The sequence below is a fragment of the Paramisgurnus dabryanus genome, chromosome 9 (genome assembly GCF_030506205.2).
Source record: "Paramisgurnus dabryanus chromosome 9, PD_genome_1.1, whole genome shotgun sequence".
In the NCBI taxonomy this organism is placed as follows: Eukaryota; Metazoa; Chordata; class Actinopteri; order Cypriniformes; family Cobitidae; genus Paramisgurnus; species Paramisgurnus dabryanus.
In genome coordinates, this window is record NC_133345.1 from 12373445 (window position 1) to 12394845 (window position 21401).

At 37.4% G+C, this 21401-nt stretch overlaps 2 protein-coding genes and 2 long non-coding RNA genes across 5 annotated transcripts; 2 read left to right on the forward strand and 2 right to left on the reverse strand.

The window, feature by feature from the left end:
- Positions 1–390: 390 nt before the first annotated feature.
- Positions 391–9519, reverse strand: LOC135773183 (uncharacterized). Of its 2 annotated transcripts, XR_010543459.2 has the most exons (6): positions 9426–9519; positions 8843–9025; positions 7760–7893; positions 5160–5226; positions 3964–4041; positions 391–930 (listed from the first exon to the last, which is right to left on the reverse strand). It is a non-coding gene; the product is annotated as an uncharacterized lncRNA (long non-coding RNA). The 2 variants fall into 2 exon arrangements; XR_012337259.1 differs by lacking the exon at positions 5160–5226.
- Positions 7643–10868, forward strand: LOC135769750 (extracellular calcium-sensing receptor-like). The gene is made up of 6 exons (XM_065279250.2): positions 7643–7863; positions 8079–8370; positions 8503–9315; positions 9414–9641; positions 9746–9869; positions 9955–10868. Exons 1-6 carry the CDS (start codon positions 7643–7645, stop codon positions 10866–10868), a joined length of 2592 nt encoding a protein of 863 aa, XP_065135322.2.
- Positions 9819–14498, reverse strand: LOC141282534 (uncharacterized). Its single transcript, XR_012337260.1, has 3 exons — positions 14381–14498; positions 10649–10837; positions 9819–9866 (listed from the first exon to the last, which is right to left on the reverse strand). It is a non-coding gene; the product is annotated as an uncharacterized lncRNA (long non-coding RNA).
- A 655-nt stretch (positions 14499–15153) lies between these two features.
- On the forward strand, positions 15154–20397 carry LOC135773184 (extracellular calcium-sensing receptor-like). The gene is made up of 6 exons (XM_065282669.2): positions 15154–15435; positions 15626–15917; positions 16127–16954; positions 17037–17264; positions 19188–19311; positions 19392–20397. The coding sequence occupies exons 1-6, from the start codon at positions 15215–15217 to the stop codon at positions 20303–20305; spliced, it is 2607 nt and encodes an 868-aa protein (XP_065138741.1). The 5' UTR covers positions 15154–15214; the 3' UTR covers positions 20306–20397.
- Positions 20398–21401: the final 1004 nt, after the last annotated feature.

The window sequence follows — 21401 nt, forward strand, 5'->3', positions numbered from 1 at the left end:
CATCAAAGCACACAGATTTATGTTTAACATGGAAAAAGATTGTCATGATATGTCCGCTTAAAATCACATATAAAAAGCAACTATAAACGTAGCTTAGACACTCCTTTTTCATCGACGCGAGGAGAAATATCACAGGGGCTGTTAAACTTGGTATTAAGATGTGTTTTCGTCGATCAGATCACAAGTGGACGAGAGAGACACATTACGTTTACACTTCGTGTTTAAATCCGTCTCTTTTTGTCTATTTTCGATCGCTTCTCTCCAGATTACTGAGGAGATGGTCTGTGGACGAGTCCCTCTCCTGTCATTTAATCATGAGCCGGAGTAATGACGGGTTTAAATGGACGCGAACTAATATTATGTCAGAGTCCAATGCTTATGTTTTAAGGAAACATGTTACATGTCCGTGTATATGTAAGAGCTTTCTTTCATATTGGTGATATAAGATCACTCAACTTTTACACGCTTGTAAAATGAAACGAAAGACGCGCAGATCAGCTGCGTTTTATCAATGAAAGGCTAAAAATAGGGCTGTCACCGTGTGTTTGTGCTAGAGGTCAGAAAAGATGAAAAACATTTTTCTCAGTACCTCAGATTACATAAATGGGCGGAGAGACGGCGTGTGGCTGTTCGAACACATTAAACCACATGCGTGTTTACACTAACTGCATAACCATGCTATAGTTAGCCAAGGAACTATAAAACTTCAAGTTTACAACATAGACTGTATCGATGTAAACGAATATGCTGAATTACCTGTGGAGAAGATAGAAAGTAGCAACTTCAGTGTCCCTTGAGCCCCATCTTGGAAAACTAACTCCAATATTGACTTTGGTCTTGATGTTTTTCCTGTCGCGTTGTCGTTTAAAATCCCCGTTTCGCTTCCTTGGCGACTTGTTTTAATGTCCTCGAGAATATGTCTTCAACAGGCTTTCAAAACAAAGCATTAGATTGCAGGTTTATCATGGTGTGCGGCTGTTGTAAAATCCGAAGGATTCAGCTACGCAGGTCGCAGGCTGCATACATCATCAAGCCTGGTTTATTTAAATTAACTGAGCATTACATTCGCAAGTCATAAGCATATCACATCAATTTACAATTAACTAAGAATAATTGTCAGCTTTATAATTGTTAATATTCTGAAATAAGACTGTCTTGATGACGTATACCGCCTACACATGCAACCTCCGGAGGTTTCAGCTAGCGGCCAGCGTGAATGTCTGAAAGTGCGAAAGGCGGAGCTTGAATTTCAGGAATGTCCCTCTTCGGCGAATGTATTTCAAAGATGGAGGCACAACATGGATTCAGCCAGAGAGCGATTCAACGGTATGCATTTTAAATAGCAGATTCTACACTTATATATGTATATATATATTTTGTTTTTTTGTTTGTTTTTTTTTGCCGTATGGGTTAGTAGCGTTTTTTGGAAATGCAGGTTTCAATTGGACAGCGACGATATTTTCCTTGCGTTTTGTAACGTCAATCCATATTAAAAGTATATGCAGAGCACATTATGCCCAGTAAAACTAAGGGTTGTACGCTCCATATATGATTATTTTGGGGAGGAGATGGGGGCGGAACGCACGTACGCACAATCTTCCGCTCAATGGGATTTATGAATAGAATTTTACGCAGTTTCTGGAGTATGCATGGTTTTATAAATCTGAAAACCTCTGTGCATACGCAAATTCTGCCATATGTGCGTACCCACACTTTAAGGATGGAATCTACGCAAAGTTTTATAAAAGAGGACCCAGGTGTTAAGTGAATACAGAGATTATAAAAGTAAGCAAGCAGGTATTAATAAAGCGTATTTGTTTATAAAACCATTAATTTTAGAGTTTATCTTGTTATTAATTAACATTTAAGAAATTGTATATAAAGTTTAGCTTTTATCATCAGAGGTGTAAAGTACTTGAGTAATTTTACTTAATTACTGTACTTAAGTACTATTTTTTACTTGAGTACAATTAAAAATCAATACTTTTACTTAATTAATTTTTTTTGGAAAAAAAGTACTTTTTACTCCTTACAGTTTTATTTACAGTCAAAAGTACTTATTTTTTAGAGATCAATTAATTCTATTTTCCCTTGCTCTTACCAAAACAACTACATTTGCGCTGATGTCCAGTTTAACTTAAATGTATTTTTATTCTGGATCCTGTGGACCATTCTAAGGAATTGGCCAACAGTTCATCTGATGATGAAGATTTTTTTGCTTCTTTGAAACTGTCAACACATGAAGTGTACATGACATAACCGAAAAGCTACACAAATGCGATCAGGACGGTCAGACTAAAATGGATTTCCGGAAATGCGTTTTGAAAAACCATTTTAAACCACCACTGGATGTAGCCTGAAACGGATTAGAAAAAACGGATTTCATGTGGTTTTTGGCCGTTCACACTATCTAAATGTGATTGGAATCCTATCAGATATGCACCAAAATCGGATTTGGACTGACAGTGTGAACAAGGTCTAATACACCTCTTCCTGCATCGGCTGCCTGTGAGAGGCTTGATAGAGCTTGAATTTTGAAAATTAGCTTTTGGTCAAGTTAAATTCGAGGTTTTACAACTTTGAGTAGCATGTTGCATACTGAAATTAGGTAGTCTTATACTGTAGTTTGATAAGTAAAGAATAATTGATGACGGGCAGCTGAATTATAAGAAAATAATGCACACCCTAGGTGGCATTGTGCCGTTACACCGCGGGTGTGCATTATTTTCGAATAATTCAAAGGACCGGAGTCATTTATTCCGCTTATACTGTACCACGGTTACCACAAACATTGCTCTGGTGCCTATTTTTAAGACATTTTAAAGGTTAGGTGTGCTGTTATTAAAAAATAATCAACACCCATGGAACATTTCTCAGCCAATCAGAATCAAGCATTCAACAAACCCGTGGTATAAATAAATACAATTAAATACAATCAGTTGTAAAGCAGGATAAAACCTTGTATGTGTTTCATTCACTTCATGTTTTTAGAGTTTAAAAGCTTAAACAAGAATCTCTAGTTTTCATTCTTCCTGTTACTTTTACTTTTTTAATACTCAAGTACAATTTTAATATTTAATACTTTTTTACTTTTACACAAGTATGATTCTGGCCAGATACTTTTACTTTTAATTGAGTAAAATTTACACTCAGTACTTGTACTTTTACTTCAGTAAAATTTTTGAGTACTTTTTACACCTCTGTATATCATTTACAGTAACAATCACAAATTATATGTCATTTATCGTTTTTTTTCCGGTCATGAATGCTTTGAAATCTCAAAATTATATAAGATCGCTGAACTGTAGCCGGGGCTTCCCAGAGGATATCATTTTTTTAAGTTTAGTTATCAAAATGTTTGATATAACAAAAAGATTGTATATCTTTGTTTTATGTTTTGTAGATCGTGGCTTTAAAATCTTATGAGGAATAATTTAACGAATCAAAACACAGCTTTTTGTTTTCTGATCTTTAGCTGGAAAACGAATATGGAATCAATTAAACATACACTGATTCTGCAGGCCTAATTAAATAATATTTTTCATTATAATTATGAAGCAAATAATCAGGATCAGAATTCTGTCATCACTGACTTGTGTATATTGAGAGTCATATTTAATTAATAAAACTTTACAGGTTGCATTTTTAACAATAGTTAATGCATTTACTAACATGAACTAACAATGATTAATAATTCTACAACATTTATTAATTCTAGTTCATGTTCATTTCAACATTTACTAATACACAAAATTACAAAAAGTTGTAACTGTTTACATTAGTTAATGCACAGTGAGCTAACATGAACAATTGGATTGGCATTAACTAACATAAACAAAGATTAATAAATGCTGAAAAACTAAATCACTCATTATTACTAATTTAACTAATGCCATAACCAATGTTAACAAATACAACCTTATTGTAAACAGTTACCAATTAAACTGTATATGTCTTACTTACACAGTCTTGGTATTGTAGTGGTTTTTCCTCGGCTGTCCTGAACCGATCATTTCTGGTGTGACGTTTGACCCTTTGAAGCTAAAACAACACAGACATCATATGCAATTAACAAAACTATCTTAAAGTTCACGTTCTTCCTGATCCCATTTTTCAAACTTTAGTTAGTGTGTAATGTTGCTGTAATAGCATAAATACTGTAATACCTAAAAAATGATAAAACTCAAAGTTCACTGTCAGGCGATATATTTTCTTTAACAGAATTCCCATTTCAAAGCCTACGGCAAACAGCCGGTTTGGACTACAGCCCTCTACTCCCCGGTTAAATGACGTCAAAGCAAGAGTGTTTGACTAAACTCTGCCCACAAGAATACGTCAGTCGGCAGTTTTGGCTTAAACAGCATTGCTTAGCCAAGCTGCTGTCGAATCACAACACACTTAAAAAACTACACAATCAGAACTCGTTATGTATTTCTGAAGGAGAGACTTCATTGAACAAGGAAGATATCAGCCTGTTTTGAGGACAGTGAAAACAGCGCTATACAGATAAGTAAATTGTGTAAAAAATAATGTGAACACATGTTATATTGCGCACTGTAAACACAATCAAAGTTTCAAAAACACAGGAAGAACGGGACCTTCAAAACAGATTTTATTTTTAGTAAATTGCCTTTCTAGTAACTTAAAAGGTAAAAAGGCATTTTAAAAGACTCCATTAGAGTACCATACTGTATATCGACGGATGCAAATAAAATAGCATTTAACTAAAACAACAAGTAGAAAAATATTTGTTATAGACTATTATGACAGATATAAACATCACTGGTCTAGGAGTACTTCCTGTTTCAATATTTTTGTTGTATTTAATCTTACATATATAACTTAAATGTTTTAAATATGTTTGTTTAACATTTTGATTCATTTCTGATGTTTGTGTTTTTTTATAATGTTTGCATAGTGGTAAAAAGAAAGTGCTTCTGGAAATGTGTTGTTTACATCTTGCAAACTGATCTACAGTATATTGTTATGCTGGGGTGTGTGTCTGTTTATCAGAACATCCTATTAGTGCCAAGGTTTTCATGTTATTGCTCAGCAGAAATCAGTGGTGCAGTGGTGTCATCTAGAGGACAAGTTGATTAAAACACTTTCAAGTAAAGGACACAGACAAAAGATTTAATTTACTGTTTTGACATTGTTACCTTATCTAAGTCAGATTTCTCACAGACTAGTTCCATTAATCTCAGCCAGGGGCCCAGCAAGCAATAGCTTTAAGAGATAAAATGAAAAGTATTTTTCTCACTCTCAAGTTGTTACAAATCTGTATAAATTTCTTTGTTTTGATGAACACAAAAGAAGATATTTTGAGGAATGTTTGTAACCAAACCGATCATGAGCCCCATTCACTTCCTTATGAGGAAAAAGAATACAATAGAAGTGAATGCTGCTCTTTACGGTTTGGTTACAAACATTCCTCAAAATATCTTCCTTTGCAAACATTCCTAACATTATCTTCCTTTTAAAGTGCATTGTGTAACTTTCAGAACGATCTCTTGACAGAAATGCAATATAAAAATTAGGGGTGCATCGATATATTGCCCGATGATGCTTGCTATGCTTCTCAATAGGTGTGGGAATCGCTGGATACCTCGCGATACTATTTGATACACGATACATGGCTCCCAGTAGCAATAGTATCACGATTCTCCGATAATCATAATAATTGCTTGCAAATTCTATGCCGATACATAACAATATCTGCCAAACTATAAAAACAACATGTCCAGGGAAAGATTAAGTGGAACTTTTCTCTCTATGCAAGTCCACAAAAAGTTTTTAGGTACAGGGCTCCAGACTACATTTTTTACTATGAGTACTGTATCCCCTGACTGAAAATTGCAAGAAGAAATGTTAGGTGCACACTTTATATCAATGAATGCAATTATTTACTTTTTCCCCATAATATCTGCATTACTGACAAATACTTTGATAATAAATAGACTTTTTTTGCACAATTGATCAAACTTTAATAGGAAGCAATATACCCTTTTAACTGTAATGTAGGTGTTCATTTATAAGTTGTTCCACTCTCATCTCTCATCTATGCCATGTTTAATGACCCCGCATCTTCTCATGGTTAAATCTGTGTTTTCATGTGCATGCGGGGCTGTGCAGACCATCGGTAGATTACTGAACGCATTGGGAATAAGAATAGACACATCGTGCAAATGAGCGATCGCACATTCGTTTTGGGCTCGCAAATCTACTGAACTAACAACTAAAAAAATTTAAAGTCGCCCATGTGCAAGTGCAAATGCTTGCGCTGTCTCATTTGGGTGCAGTCTGAAGTCCTGAGGTAAATGAACAACATATTAGCAATGTGTAACATTTCAAGTACATTAAAACATTTTGTGCTAATAGCTTTTCTTTGTAAACGGACACATTTAACAACATATAAATGTGTTTCTTTAAACATTTCTAATTTTACCAGCCCATCAATGGTATAACAGCATTTGGACTTAAACGTGGCTGAGGCATCTATTATTTTAGTCACATCCACCATCCTATCCTAATTTCTTTTAACGTTTGTTCATTTTTTCACCATTCCAATCATTCATGTGTTTAGCGTCACCCAGAGGAGCCATAAAGTAATGGCGCTGGGAAATCGATTTAGGGCATCTTGCTTATTAATTAATGTATCGATATTTGAAGCCAGCATAACGATTCTCGTATCACAGAGGCAGAGGATCAATACATTGCCATATAGATATATTGTCCCACCCCTACTTCTCAATGAATTACAGTGAAATGCCGCTACATCCAAAAGCCAGAGGGCGCTCTTGTCCAGAAACTCAATATGCACTGTAGACGAACAACCATAAACACGCAGCTCCAGGAAATGGCTTAAGGATATATTTTTATTGCTGTTCCTCTAACCTTTTCAGGTATTTTTATGATAATAAAGAATATGTATAATGTTCGGTATGTATAAATTTCAGATCGATAAGGACTTACTGATCAAAAGCCGTGGTACATGAAATAGGTGTGAATAATATCGCCTGTTCGATTCAGAATAGTAATCGGCCATGTATTATTAGTGTATCTGTAATTATCGGTGCACCCCTTATAAAAATTCAATATGTGGCGGCTACCATATGCGGTTTGAAATTGAGAGGTGAGCTTTGGGTTGATTAACACACACCACCTTTAACTAGGTTAACTATAGTCCCAATATAGTCTGGCTACGAGTAACCCGCTTCTAGCCAAAATAAACTTGAATTTGGTTGTCATGTTTAACAAAGTAACTTATGGTTAGACATCTATTAAATGTTCAATGAGCGCCCAATTTTTGCTTAGTTTTAGCCTAGACATCTGAGTATGCACCGTAACATTAGATTCATGGATCAACAATGTCAACAGTGGATTTTTAACAAAGTATCTGGCCACATTTGGTATAAATAAATTGAATGGTCAATCCCACAAACTGCAACATCAATATTGCATTTCCTTTAGCTATTTTGAAAACGACAGTTTAGGTATTCAGAGTGACGTCCCAATTTCCAGCCATGCCTATTTGGCACCGCCCGCTCTATTAAAGTAACACCCCACTCAATTTTCATCATAAATTAGAGAATCAAGTGGGTGAGTGGGTAAGAAAGAGAGAGAGAGTAAATGATAGAGAGAGATGTGGATCACTCTAAACATCTGCTTGTGTCTGACATTGAAGTGTATCTCTGCTGCTTCAATTTTACATTCTGATACCTGTCAGCTTCAAGGACACTTTAAGTTAAATGGGATGTACCAGGATGGAGATCTTATACTTGGAGGCTTGTTTGAAGTTCACTTTCTTGCTGTGTTCCCAGAGCTGAGTTTCAGAACTGAACCGGAACCACCATACTGTGAGGAGTAAGTGTGCATCCAGACAGCCATGCCACACTAAAACAAGAAGAAAAACATTTGTGGTTATATACCTCAGAAAAACAATTCTTTAAAAAATATTGTAACATGAAGCCTTTAAGTTAAGTGTTAGCTGCAAATATTTGTTTTCTCAAATGATGTCTTATTGCAAACACAGAAAAAAAATGCTAACTTATTTTGGTTTGGTACTGTCTGTTTTCTAGATTTGATGTGTCAAGTTTTCAGCAGGCACAGACTATGATCTTTGCTATAGATGAGATCAATAAGAATCCAAATTTCTTGCCAAACATCACTCTTGGTTATCATCTTTATGACAACTGTGTTATGTTGGGAATGGCATTCCGAGCTGCCATAGCACTTGTTAGTGGAACACAGGGGTCCTTCTTCAATCTTAATTGCACTGGATCACCACCAGTTATTGGAATTGTGGGGGACTCAAATTCCACTCCTTCCATTGCTATTTCCAGTGTGCTGGGGCTGTTTCGTGTACCTATAGTAAGATGGGATATTATTTTCTATATTTCATAATATCAGAAATGTGTGCAAACATGATAAATCTATTATTTTACAAAAATGTTTAAACACAATTGGTATAGCGCTTTCCATCTTTTTTCTCTTTCTCATTAGGTTAGCTATTTTGCCACCTGCTCCTGTTTGAGTGACAGGAAGAAATATCCCTCTTTTTTCAGAACTATCCCCAGTGATGCCTTCCAGGTTCAAGCTATGATTAGGATCCTGAGATATTTTGGATGGACCTGGGTTGGTCTTCTCTATAGTGATGATGATTATGGAATCTACGCTGCTCAGTCCTTCCACCAAGAAGTGCAGCTATTTGGTGGCTGTGTTGCTTTTTCTGAAATTCTGCCTTTTGATAACAACCGTAGAGATATTCAGCGCATAGTAAAAGTGATTCAGACCTCTACAGCTAAAGTTGTGGTGGTGTTTGCCACATCAACATATGTGTTACCTTTGATGGATGAGGTGGCATTGCAGAACGTAACAGGGAAGCAGTGGATTGCAAGTGAAGCTTGGGCCACCTCTCCTGTATTTCAAACGCAGCGTCTTCTGCCTTTTCTTGGGGGCACACTGGGCATCGCCATCAGGCGTGGAGAAATCCAGGGACTTCGTGACTTTCTGTTGCACCTTCGTCCTGGCAATGATCCAAGAAACAATATGGTGAGAATTTTTTGGGAGAACATGTTTAAGTGCAGGTTTGAGACGGGAGAAAAAGAAGGTGATGAAATTTGTACAGGGCAAGAGGATCTGAGCAGCACAAACACAGCATACACTGATGTATCACAACTTAGGGCCTCATATAATGTGTACAAATCAGTTTATGCCCTGGCACATGCACTTCATGATCTGATGCAGTGTGAGGAGGGGAGAGGACCATTCAGTGACAACACCTGTGCTGACATAACAAACCTGCAGCCCTGGCAGGTAAGGTTCAAATATGTAGTCTTAGAAAACAAAAATAAACTAAAGATGTGCTACATGTTAATTTAGATTACATTTAATCATCTGTACAAACTGTACAGCTGCTTCACTACCTACAGAAGGTGAACTTCACCACAGGTTTTGGGGATCATGTGTCATTTGATGAGAATGGAGATGCTCTGGCCATCTATGATGTGATGAACTGGCAGCCGAGCGCTGATGGGTCAATCATTGTCCGCACAGTCGGTGTGGTGGATGAAGGGGCGGCAACAGGGAAGGTGCTCACACTGGATGAAGATGCATTATACTGGAACTTTGAGACAAGAAAAGTAATTAAAAATGTAATTTAGTAGTATTTTAAATCTACTCAGAGTTTGTATTTTACAGATGCATACATGCACTCAAATTACTGTTTTCGTGATCCATTCATCAGCCTCCATGGTCTGTGTGCAGTGAGAGCTGCCCACCAGGCACAAGACGAGCCAGGAGAAAAGGCCTTCCTGTCTGCTGTTTTGACTGCCTGCCATGTGGAGATGGAGAGATTTCTAATACAACTGGTGAAAAAAATTAATACCCTATTCAAAACCTTTATAAAATGTATAATTTAAAAAATAAAATTATTTGCTATTCTGTTTCTCCTAGATGCAAATGAGTGCACATTGTGTCCAGATGAGTTTTGGTCTAATCCAGAAAGAAATCGCTGTATCCCTAAAGAAGTGGAGTTTCTGTCCTATGAGGAACCTCTGGGCATCTCCCTGACCACTGCTTCTTTGCTCGGCACCTGCTTCTGTGCTGTTGTCATGATAATTTTTGCTCATCACCGCAACACTCCTATAGTGCGCGCCAATAATTCAGAACTCAGCTTCCTGTTGCTGCTGTCACTCAAACTTTGTTTCCTGTGTGTGCTGCTGTTTATTGGCCGACCACAGTTGTGGACGTGTCAGTTAAGACATGCTGTGTTTGGCATTAGCTTTGTTTTGTGCGTCTCCAGCATTCTGGTCAAGACTATTGTGGTAATAGCCGTGTTTAAGTCATCTCGACCAGAGGGTAAAGGTGCTATGAAATGGTTCGGAGCAGCCCAACAAAGAGGGACCGTTTTGGTCCTAACTGCCCTCCAAGTGGCAATATGTGTTGTCTGGCTGTCAACTGCATCTCCAACACCTCATAAAAACAGTCAGTATGTCAGCTCCAAAATAGTTTATGAATGTGCTATTGGTTCAGTGGCTGGATTCGCTGTGCTGCTGGGCTACATTGGGTTTCTAGCAGCAGTGAGCTTCATGTTAGCTTTTCTAGCAAGAAATCTTCCAGATAGTTTTAATGAAGCAAAGTTCATTACCTTTAGTATGTTGATCTTTTGTGCTGTATGGATTGCGTTTGTTCCAGCTTATATCAGTTCACCTGGAAAATATGCAGTGGCTGTGGAGATTTTTGCCATTTTGGCTTCCAGTTTTGGATTATTGGTGGCCATATTTGCCCCAAAGTGCTACATCATCCTCTTACATCCAGAGAGAAACACTAAAAAAGCCTTAATGGGAAGAGGCACAGAAAATAAATAGTATGATAATCACATACTATATGACACAAAATTGGGTATATTTCTACCTTTGTAAACAAATAAGTCAAAGCTTTACAAAGTCTGTTTATTTATATGACTATATTAATATATAAATCACAGTGTACATAATAAAAACTGTATTGAAATGTAATGTATACTTAATTTAATAAATACATTAGCACAATTGTTCATCAGAACAAATAAAAAAGTAATTCCTGAGAAATACTTTTCAAATGAATTGTGCCTTTGAGTCATGTAATATAATATATCACTACAGTGAATTGTGAGGAAGTGATATTATCAGCTTTAAAATTCAAGATGTTCTATGACACATGTGATTCCGTCTTTCTCCAAAATGAGATATCTAATTATAATCATAACTATTATAATCCCAGTTGCATATAGTGTGCATATTCAACAAGATCTATGTGGTTTAATCACTACATTTTGAGACACATCCATTGTGTAATGTTAAACTATCTTCCTCTTCATTTAAATGGCATTATCTTGACAACAAAAAAAGCTAAAAAGGGTCCTGAATGTACAATGAATAATAAATTAGCATTGCTGTGATTAGCTTTAAAGGCGGAGTGCACGATTTCTGGAAAATGCTTTGGAAAAGCGAGTCAGGTCGACTACCAAAACACACTTCAGCAGCAGCCAATCAGCAGTAAGGGGCATGTCTGCTAACTGACATCGTTGCCTGTTGCGTATGTGTGGGGCAGATCTATCAAATGAAGGTCCAAATTCTATTGGAGTAGGGGCATGTTTGTTTGTTATGAATAATAATGTAGAGCTCTGCTCTGATTGGCTGTTTCACAGAGCAGCTCAGTTCACTAGCTCTGTGTGTGTGTGGTATATGTAGTTTACAGGGACATGAATAGTGCTATGCTATAAACATGTTTGTACAGTGTTGCCTCAAATATGTCATTACCATATGTACAAAACTCTTAAACTCTTTTAATTATTTCAGTGGTAGACTCTTAACTGGACGCATTCTAACGCTGCTGCAATTTCGACAATATTGCAATTATACTTTACCTCATGTAAACACAATACTTCAAAAAAAAATTGCTCAAATAGCGCAACAGCAGTGTATACAACCGCACCGTTCTAAAAACAAAATCGAACACATTGTTTTCTATTATAATACGCACATACGCCTGTTTGCGGCGCCCAGCTACGACTCAGGAAGTTGCTCAAACCCCTGTCGCGCCACAGAGCACCACTCACATAGTTTAACATTACATAACATCATATTTGTCCCAAAACATTAACGACTAACATTGGCTGCCAACGTATATTTTGCATTTTGAAGTAGATGCTATCTGACTAAGCTTGCGCTATTTAATGTGCACTTCCGGTCTACGATACCTCAGAGTTGTCCTAGACGCGACTCGACGCGGCCCTGAGCTGCGCTTTCGGTGTGCGACCCCCTTTATAGTCAGGTGCGATTTATATGTCAAAATTAACTCTGACTAATACTGACTAACATGAACTAAGAGACAACATTAAGTCTACAGCCATAAGAGTCCACTATATGCTGCTCCTGTATTTATGTAATTCAAAGGAATCAGTGATGTGGAATGAATTTGGGAGCTTGGTGAACTTGTCTTTGGCTTGTTATTTTAATTTAGCCTATTCAGCCTCCCAGGAATGTTCTGTATGCTATTGTGTTAGCTGAATAACTTTTAATGTTACGTTAACATGTACGAACACCTATTCAGCCTGCTGTTCTGTGTATTTTCTAAATAAATGCGACTTATAGTCCAGTGCGACTTATAGACGGTTTCATCGGACGCACGTGCGCTGACGTGATACACGTCTGGATCCGAACTTTACTTCCGGTTTCAGTTTTTTAATGGTCTGACTAGTTGCTAAACTGATCTCTTGAACAAATACCTCGTCAAAAATAACAAATGTTTTGGTTTCCTAGGTAATCTATTTGTTGTTGTTTTTTTGCTTGTTATATAAATAAACTACGTGCAAAGCCCTTTTTGTTATTTATTCTTAGCGGAGTTTACCGGAAGTTAGGTGCAGACCACGACAGCCGCCTGTTTATGTTGTTACTGCTGAAACGTCTATATATGTTTTTTCCTCTTCGTGACGCAATTTTTCACTGATGCGACTTATACTCCGGAGCGACTTAAAGTCCGGAATTTGTTATTGCAACATTTTTTAGATATATATTTTTATCTTTCTTCAGAAATACAATATGTGACCCTGTCTGTGCAATCCAAGCTAAAGTCTCATAGCCTAATTATGAGAACAGATGGGGTGGTGATGATGGCGCAGTGGATAAGACACACGCCTTTGGTGTGAGAGACCCGAGTTTGAATCCACTGTGACACACCATTGTGTCTCTGAGCAAGACACTTGACCCCTAGTTGCTCCAGAGGTGACCGACCTCTGACATATATAGCAGTTGTAAGTCACTTTGGATAAAAGCGTCAGCTAAATGGATAAGTAATTAAGTAGTAACTAAGAAGCATCATGTTTTTTTCATGAATTGATTTCACTCTGATTTCAATCTTTGACCTGACCTTACTTATTTAAATAAATGATATATTAATTCATTAGTTCTTTACATTGTGTACTGTAGGATGATTTATGTAGTAAACAGTAAATCACAAAAAAAAGGCTTAAGCTGGGGTTTTCATAGACAGGGTCATAAGTAGTATGGGTAGTTGATAGCACTATAGCTAACAATACATTGTATTGGTCAAAATTATCTATTTTAATGTCAGAAATCATTAGGAAATTAAGATTATGTTCTATAAACATATTTTGTAAAGTCCTACAGTAAATATATATAAAAAAATATTATTAGAAATATGTGTTGTTAGGGACTCAATTTGGACGATTTTAAAGGCGCTTTTATGAATATTTTTATTTTTGTGCACACTCAGATTATATCGGCCAAATATTGCCCTATCCTTACAAATCATACATCAATGGAAATCTTATCTTTTCAGAGGATGTACAAATCTCAATTGGAAAAAAAATGACTGGTGGTCACAAAATTTGAAATTTCCTGTTAATTTACTCAGATCATTCAAGATGTAGGTAGGTAACATTACTATTCAGTTTTAGTTTAAAACCATTGGTGATTTACAAAAAATACAGCAAACTTCAAACTTGTAACGTTCCATTTTGAGTGAACTTCCCTTTAAAAACGCTTGCTTTACCCGTGGATTTTCTCATGGACAGTCAAACCCCAAATAAACGTTAAATTAGGAAAATCATATTATTTTAAGACAATGATTTGACACAAAGATTTTTTTTAATGAACCGAATAGACTGTGTACCGTTGTAATTTAACAAGCTAAAGTTAACTAGCTAAAAACGTTATGTATACTACATAACGTTATAACATAACGTTAATACAAATACGCCGATTGCCACATATTTAAGTTAATGTTTTCGGTACAGTTCAAATGTAGTACTTTTTTGTAGTACAATTTTATATCATAGAAAGACATACTTCCACAGTTTTGCATCCGTTTAACTTACCAGAAATAGTGTGACGACCTTTCTGACTGAAGACTGCGCAAGCCTCGCTGCAGAAACGAACTCACGAGACCCCAACACTTGTCAACCAATCAAAAATCAGTGTTCTTTAGCGATGGTATTGTGTACCGCCTGATTGGTTTTATCTTGTACGTAAATCGTGAATCTCAAACATACGTCCAAAAAATAAGATCTTTAAGATTATTAACTGAAAAAAGTTTTATTTATGCTAATTATATTGGAGTGCATATACATTAAAGTGTGTTGTACCATGTACACACTTAATACCATAAAAAAATCATTCACGGCTTTAGTCTACACATCATATTATCATTTTGTTATAATCTGTTACTGTGTGTACCATAATACAGCAATACTTCCAGGTTGCATTTTCTTAGCAACAAGGGGAAGTGCAAGACTGACACCTAGAGGACAATATGATAATAAAAACTGTCCAAGACAAACCAAGCTTGAGACAACAAAGAAAAGACACAGTTGTCTCATAAATAAGCCTGTAGGCAATCTCCTGAGCTGTTGTTTATGGTACATATATAAAATATTCATTATTTCATCAGTACGTTTCTCCTTGTGCTTTATTTCTTTTAAAAAGTTTGTCTTTAATAAAAATTACCTATAACATCCATCTGCAAAGGACATACTGACAAGAACATCCCTTAAACTAGTTTATTAAAGAGAAAATGAAGGACGCAGAGTGACGTCCTTATTTCCACGAATGGCCACTTGGCACCGCCTGTTTCTTTTAAAGCAACACCCCATACAAAATCCATCATACATTTTTGAGCCAACTGGGTGAGTGGGCCAGAAAGAGAGAAAGAGATGTTGATCACTCTGTTTATGTGTCTTTTGTTTTTCTCTAACTGTATCTCTTCAGCTTTGCTCACTGGCTCAGGTACCTGTCAGCTCCAGGGACGCTTCAAACTGAATGGGGTGTACCAAGATGGAGATCTGATACTTGGAGGCTTGTTCGAGGTTCACTTTTTCACAGTGTTCCCAGAGCTGAGCTTTAGATCTGAGCCAGAACCACCATACTGTGAGAAGTGAGTCTGTGGCCAAACTGGATGGAAAAAAAATAGACGTATACATTTATTTATTTAAGTATAGTGTCAATAGAAATTTTTCTTAAGATTGTAAACTTAAATATGTAAAAAAAAAAATGTGTTTTACTTGTCACATGTCTGCTAAGTGCTGTTTATTAATGGAACTTAAACAACATATGTCTTTTTCTAGATTTGATTTGGAAAGTTTTCAGCAGGTACAGACTATGATTTTTGCTATAGATGAAATCAACAAGAATCCCAACCTGCTGCCAAACATCACTCTTGGTTATCATCTGTATGACAACTGTGTGATGTTGGAAATGGCGTTCCGTGCTGCCATAGCACTTGTTAGTGGGACACAGGAGTCTTTGTCTGATGTTGACTGCACCGGACCACCACCAGTGATTGGAATTGTGGGGGATCCAGGTTCTACTCCTTCTATTGCTATATCCAGTGTGTTGGGGCTGTTTCGTGTACCTATAGTAAGATGGGATGAAAAAAGTAAAAAATACACACAAACATACACACAAAGATATAATATTTACATGCAATATATATATGAATATCAGTTTGCTTTTAACCAATCCTTTTAGTTCTCTGTGTGTAAAGATTTGTTAATATATATAAAAACAATCACAATATTTGTTGATCATCTTCTTCTATCTTTCAATCTCATTTGTTCCCTCATTAGGTTAGCCACTATGCCACCTGTTCCTGTTTGAGTGACAGGAAGAAATATCCCTCCTTCTTCAGAACTATCCCCAGTGATGCCTTTCAGGTTCGAGCTATGGTTCAGATCTTAAGACATTTTGGATGGACCTGGGTTGGTCTTCTCTATAGTGATGATGATTATGGCATCTACGCTGCTCAGTCTTTACACAAAGAAGTGCAGCTGTTTGGTGGCTGTATTGCTTTTTCTGAAATCCTGCCCCGTGATAACAACCGCAGAGATATTCAGCGCATAGTAAAAGTGATTCAGGCCTCTACAGCTAAAGTGGTGGTTGTTTTTTCTACTTCAACCTATCTGATGCCTTTGATGGATGAGGTGGCTTTGCAGAACATGACAGATGTACAGTGGATTGCAAGTGAAGCTTGGGCCACCTCTCCTGTATTTCACACTCCGCATTTTCTGCCGTTTCTGGGAGGCACCTTGGGTATCGCCATCCGACGTGGAGAGATCGAGGGACTTTATGAGTTCCTGCTACGCATCCACCCCAGTATTGATCCAAGAAATAATATGTTGAGGATCTTCTGGGAGAACATGTTTGATTGCAGTTTTGAAAAAGAGGGTATACATTTTGATAAAGAGCAATTTAAAAAAGTGTGCACAGGTGAGGAAGATCTACGCAGCACAGACACAATATACACTGATGTTTCAGGGCTCAGGCCTGCCTATAATGTGTACAAAGCAGTTTATGCCCTGGCACATGCACTTCATGACCTGATGCAGTGTGAGGAGGGGAGAGGACCATTCAGTGACAACACCTGTGCTGACATAACAAACCTGCAGCCCTGGCAGGTAAGCAGATTCAAAATATGCATGTACAAAATATGTGGTTAAAATATGCATGTAACACTCATCCTGTCTGCAAAATGTACAGCTGGTCCAATACCTACAAAAGGTGAACTTCACCACAGGTTTTGGAGACCGTGTGTCATTTGATAAGAATGGAGATGCTCTGGCCATCTATGATGTGTTGAACTGGCAGCCGAGCACTGATGGGTCAATCATTGTCCGCACAGTCGGTGTGGTGGATGAAGGGGCGGCAACAGGGAAGGTGCTCACACTGGATGAAGATGCATTATACTGGAAATTTGGTGCACATAAAGTAAATAACATTATATTGTTGTAAATTTCCACATTCATACTGTACACACACAAATATTGCAAATCTATTTTCAGGCATGAAAATCCCTCACCTTTCGGCGAAATTCGCCGTTTTGAATTCAAAAAAGGTGACCCACGTGAATCATGCAGATTCGATGAGAAAACATTTTTGGGGTGGAGGGGGGGTATGCGCGCGTTGTTTGAAGACGCGCCCTTCGCCGTCATCCAAACATGTATCCCAGACATTAGATTTGTTTGAGTTCATGCTGCGCTGCAAAAACCGACAGGCAGGCAGGTGACATCAAAGTATCACGAGAGTAAAGCGAGAAGTCATAAGGAAGTCTGCGTTCGAACGGCTCTCGCGCTACTATGATGTCATCCGCATTTCTGTGTTCTTCGTCATACAAGCTTGTTGAAGATGCGTAGAGCGACTGCCTTCGGGACGTAAAGTCAACACAAAACGCTGTAAAACTATCATTGTGGAATTCTAATGCGTCAATCAATTAAAACAACACATCTACATAGACTGACACTGCAAAGTGACCTAAAAGATTTTTGTTGGAATGGATTGGAACGAATTATGGACGTACTCCTCGCTTGTAAGTCACATTGGTCTACTAGTCCACGGCTGTAAGTACTTAAATGTAAATATGGTGAAACTGCAAAATATTGCATGAAATGCTGTAATAAGAACATACTGTTACTAATACAGTTAATAAGAAAGTTTACCGTTTACAGTAACATTTAAGCGATTTTAGACTATTTGAGCGACAAAGATGCTAAAGTGAACCGTTTTCAGTGCGCATACGCGCACAAACTCAAAAATCACGCAAAGCAGACGCATATTTTTTGGGCTTGACAGGAGATATACGCACAAACTATATTGTAATACCACAGTCTCTGCAAGTATTCTCATAAAAACAGTCGTTTATTATAAGTGAGATGTTGATCATGTGTCAGTGTATAGAGCTTCTCCGTTGTTAAAGGGACAGTTCGTCTCATAAGAAATGCATATGTTTGAGTCATAATGTTAATCAAACTACAAAAGACAAAAGGAAAATCACTTTTATAGCTTTAAAAAGATTAATTATATTTAATTTATAGTATGAAAACAGTGTTATGTTAATTTGATACTGTTTTTCTACCTAATCAATAATGTTAGATCTTACTTTATTTGTAACTTTGTTCTTTTCTATTTTATATGCTTGTAATGTCTTGATTTGTTCTTATTTTATTTTCCCACATCACTTTTTTGCTTATCTGAAAATTATTCAACCTATGACTCAAAAATCATAATGTAATTCATTTAACCAGTACTATATTGTAAAATTAATTCATTTTAAATTAGATGTAGGCCTTCAGGTCCACCCTATTGCAAAACCAACTTAAAATTGTATGGCCTTGTGACTGATGGTCTGATTATGGCAAAATAAAATTATTGCAGATGTAAAATAGTAAGGGAATTCTACTTGTTACAGCTTTCCACATTTATCAACCCATTTAATTAAATATGGTTTCTGTTACTAGTCAAATGTTTACATTTTAAATCTAAATTGTCCGTCAGAATTAAATAATTGAAATAATGGTCATGTATGTTATGGTGGGAATTTTGTTTCTGCGCACGCGGAGGGATGTTGAGTTCCTTCCTTCTTTTTTGTCCTTGGCCAATCACATGCCTGAAGAATAAATAAGTTAAGTTACAGCATATTCCCTAATGAGCCCATAATATTTATTCTGGGGGGGTCCTCCCACCTCGCGGCCCCATCAGAGGCCACACCGCCCCTCGAGCGCCTTTCTCACCTTTTTCACCCCTGACCCGTTTTCATGCCTGTATTTTATTTACTATTTCCTAACCCTACCCTCTAAATGATAAGATATTTAAGGAACACTATTAATGAATGATAACAGTTGATGTCCCTGACAGCCCCCACGGTCTGTGTGTAGTGAGAGCTGCCCAACAGGCACCAGACGAGCCAGGAGGAAAGGACTTCCTGTCTGCTGTTTTGACTGCCTGCCATGTGCAGATGGAGAGATTTCTAATACAACAGGTGAAAAGATAATGGTTGACCAATAAAAAATGCTGTTTGCATATTTTGAAAGGAATATAATTCTTTTTTTCTGCTCACAGATGCAAATGAGTGCACATTGTGTCCAGATGAGTTTTGGTCCAATGCAGAAAAAAATCGCTGCATCCCTAAAGAAGTGGAGTTTCTGTCCTATGAGGAACCTCTGGGCATCTCCCTGACCACTGCTTCTTTGCTCGGCACCTGCTTCTGTGCTGTTGTCATGATCATTTTTGCTCATCACCGCAACACTCCTATAGTGCGCGCCAATAATTCAGAGCTCAGCTTCCTGCTGCTGCTGTCACTCAAACTGTGTTTCCTGTGTGTGCTGCTTTTTATTGGCCGACCACAGTTGTGGACGTGTCAGTTAAGACATGCTGTGTTTGGCATTAGCTTTGTTTTGTGCGTCTCCAGCATTCTGGTCAAGACTATGGTGGTAATAGCCGTGTTTAAGTCATCTCGACCAGAGGGTAAAGGTGCTATGAAATGGTTTGGTGCAGCTCAACAAAGATGCACAGTTTTGGGCTTAACTGCCCTTCAGGTGGTAATATGTGCGGTCTGGCTAACAACTGCATCTCCAACTCCCTATAAAAACAGCCTGTATATCAGGTCTAAAATCGTTTATGAATGTGCTATTGGTTCAGTGGCTGGATTCACTGTGCTGCTGGGCTACATTGGCTTTCTGGCAGCTGTGAGCTTCATGTTAGCTTTTTTGGCAAGAAATCTTCCAGATAGTTTTAATGAAGCAAAGTTCATTACCTTTAGTATGTTGATCTTTTGTGCTGTATGGATTGCCTTTGTTCCAGCTTATGTCAGCTCACCAGGGAAATATGCAGTGGCTGTGGAGATTTTTGCCATCTTGGCATCCAGTTTTGGATTACTGGTGGCAATATTTGCACCTAAATGCTACATCATCCTCTTACATCCAGAGAGAAACACTAAAAAAGCCATAATGGGAAGAGGCACTGAAAAGAAATAGGTTTGCATGCTACCTGTTATACATCTTTGAAGCCCTGCTTGTAAACACGCTGAAGTATTCTTGATACACGTTTTTGTCAACTTTGTCATGACTTACAGTACACATACGGTATGTCATGTGATCAGTGACTCTAAGAACGCCTGTTGTTTCGCATTCATATGTTAAATTTGTTCATTGTTGTATAACAGTAAAATAACAGATCATTTTCATTTACTGTATATCTTTTGATATACTGTATATATGTAACAGCAGAATGTCTGGACAACTCTTTATGTATTTGTTGTTAACTTTATTGAACATAATAAATTATTTCATGTTTTTGTTAAAATAAATACATTATATTAACAGACTGTGAAGCTTTATTGTTAAGAATTACGGAATAAGAGTACAATGCTCACAATGCTCACTCTGGCTTGAATAAAATGATATAGCACTTAGGAACAAATATACAAACCAAAAGTCCAAAACTAGGCCAAAATGGTATAAATCTCCACAGCTACAATGTACTTCCCCTGTGAGCTGACATTTGCTGCACAAATTCAGTCCACACAACACAAAATATGAGCATACTGAATGTAATACACTTTCCCTCATTAAAACTATCTGGAAGTTTCTGGGGAAAGAAGTCCAACAATAAACAGAGAGTAACTAAAAAAACAATGTAGCCCAAAACAGGCAACTCCTGCAACTGACCCCACTGTGCACTCAGGGATGACCAATGACCCCGGGATTCCATGAATGAGATGAACTACCTACGTACTGACCGTTAAAACCGTAGGTACTGTATAGTATGAAGCCTAGTAGTATGAATGGATTCGGACACACATCTGCCATGTTGAAATCATTTTATAAGAGCTGACAATCCAGGTTTATGGTAATTGTGGTTTTGACCAGAATGCAGGGAATGCACAGGACAAAACTAAAGGTGGCCTGTTGAAACATGACCACAGTGAAGGTTGTCCTACAAACACCAGCGAGCACAAAAAAACTGAGTTTCGGTGACCTCAAAAGCAGGAAGCTTAGTTCAAAATGTGTTGACTTTAACAAGTGTTAAGTGTTCCTGTGGTACAGGAAAATAATCGCCACTTTAGATGTC

Coding starts and splice junctions, on each gene's coding strand:
- LOC135769750 (XM_065279250.2), top strand. CDS start 7,643: ATGTGGATCACTCTAAACATCTGCTTGTGTCTGACATTGAAGTGTATC. Junction 8,371..8,502: donor GGCTGTTTCGTGTACCTATA/GTAAGATGGGAT, acceptor CTTTCTCATTAG/GTTAGCTATTTTGCCACCTG. Junction 9,316..9,413: donor CAAACCTGCAGCCCTGGCAG/GTAAGGTTCAAA, acceptor CAAACTGTACAG/CTGCTTCACTACCTACAGAA.
- LOC135773184 (XM_065282669.2), top strand. CDS start 15,215: ATGTTGATCACTCTGTTTATGTGTCTTTTGTTTTTCTCTAACTGTATC. Junction 15,918..16,126: donor GGCTGTTTCGTGTACCTATA/GTAAGATGGGAT, acceptor TTCCCTCATTAG/GTTAGCCACTATGCCACCTG. Junction 16,955..17,036: donor CAAACCTGCAGCCCTGGCAG/GTAAGCAGATTC, acceptor CAAAATGTACAG/CTGGTCCAATACCTACAAAA.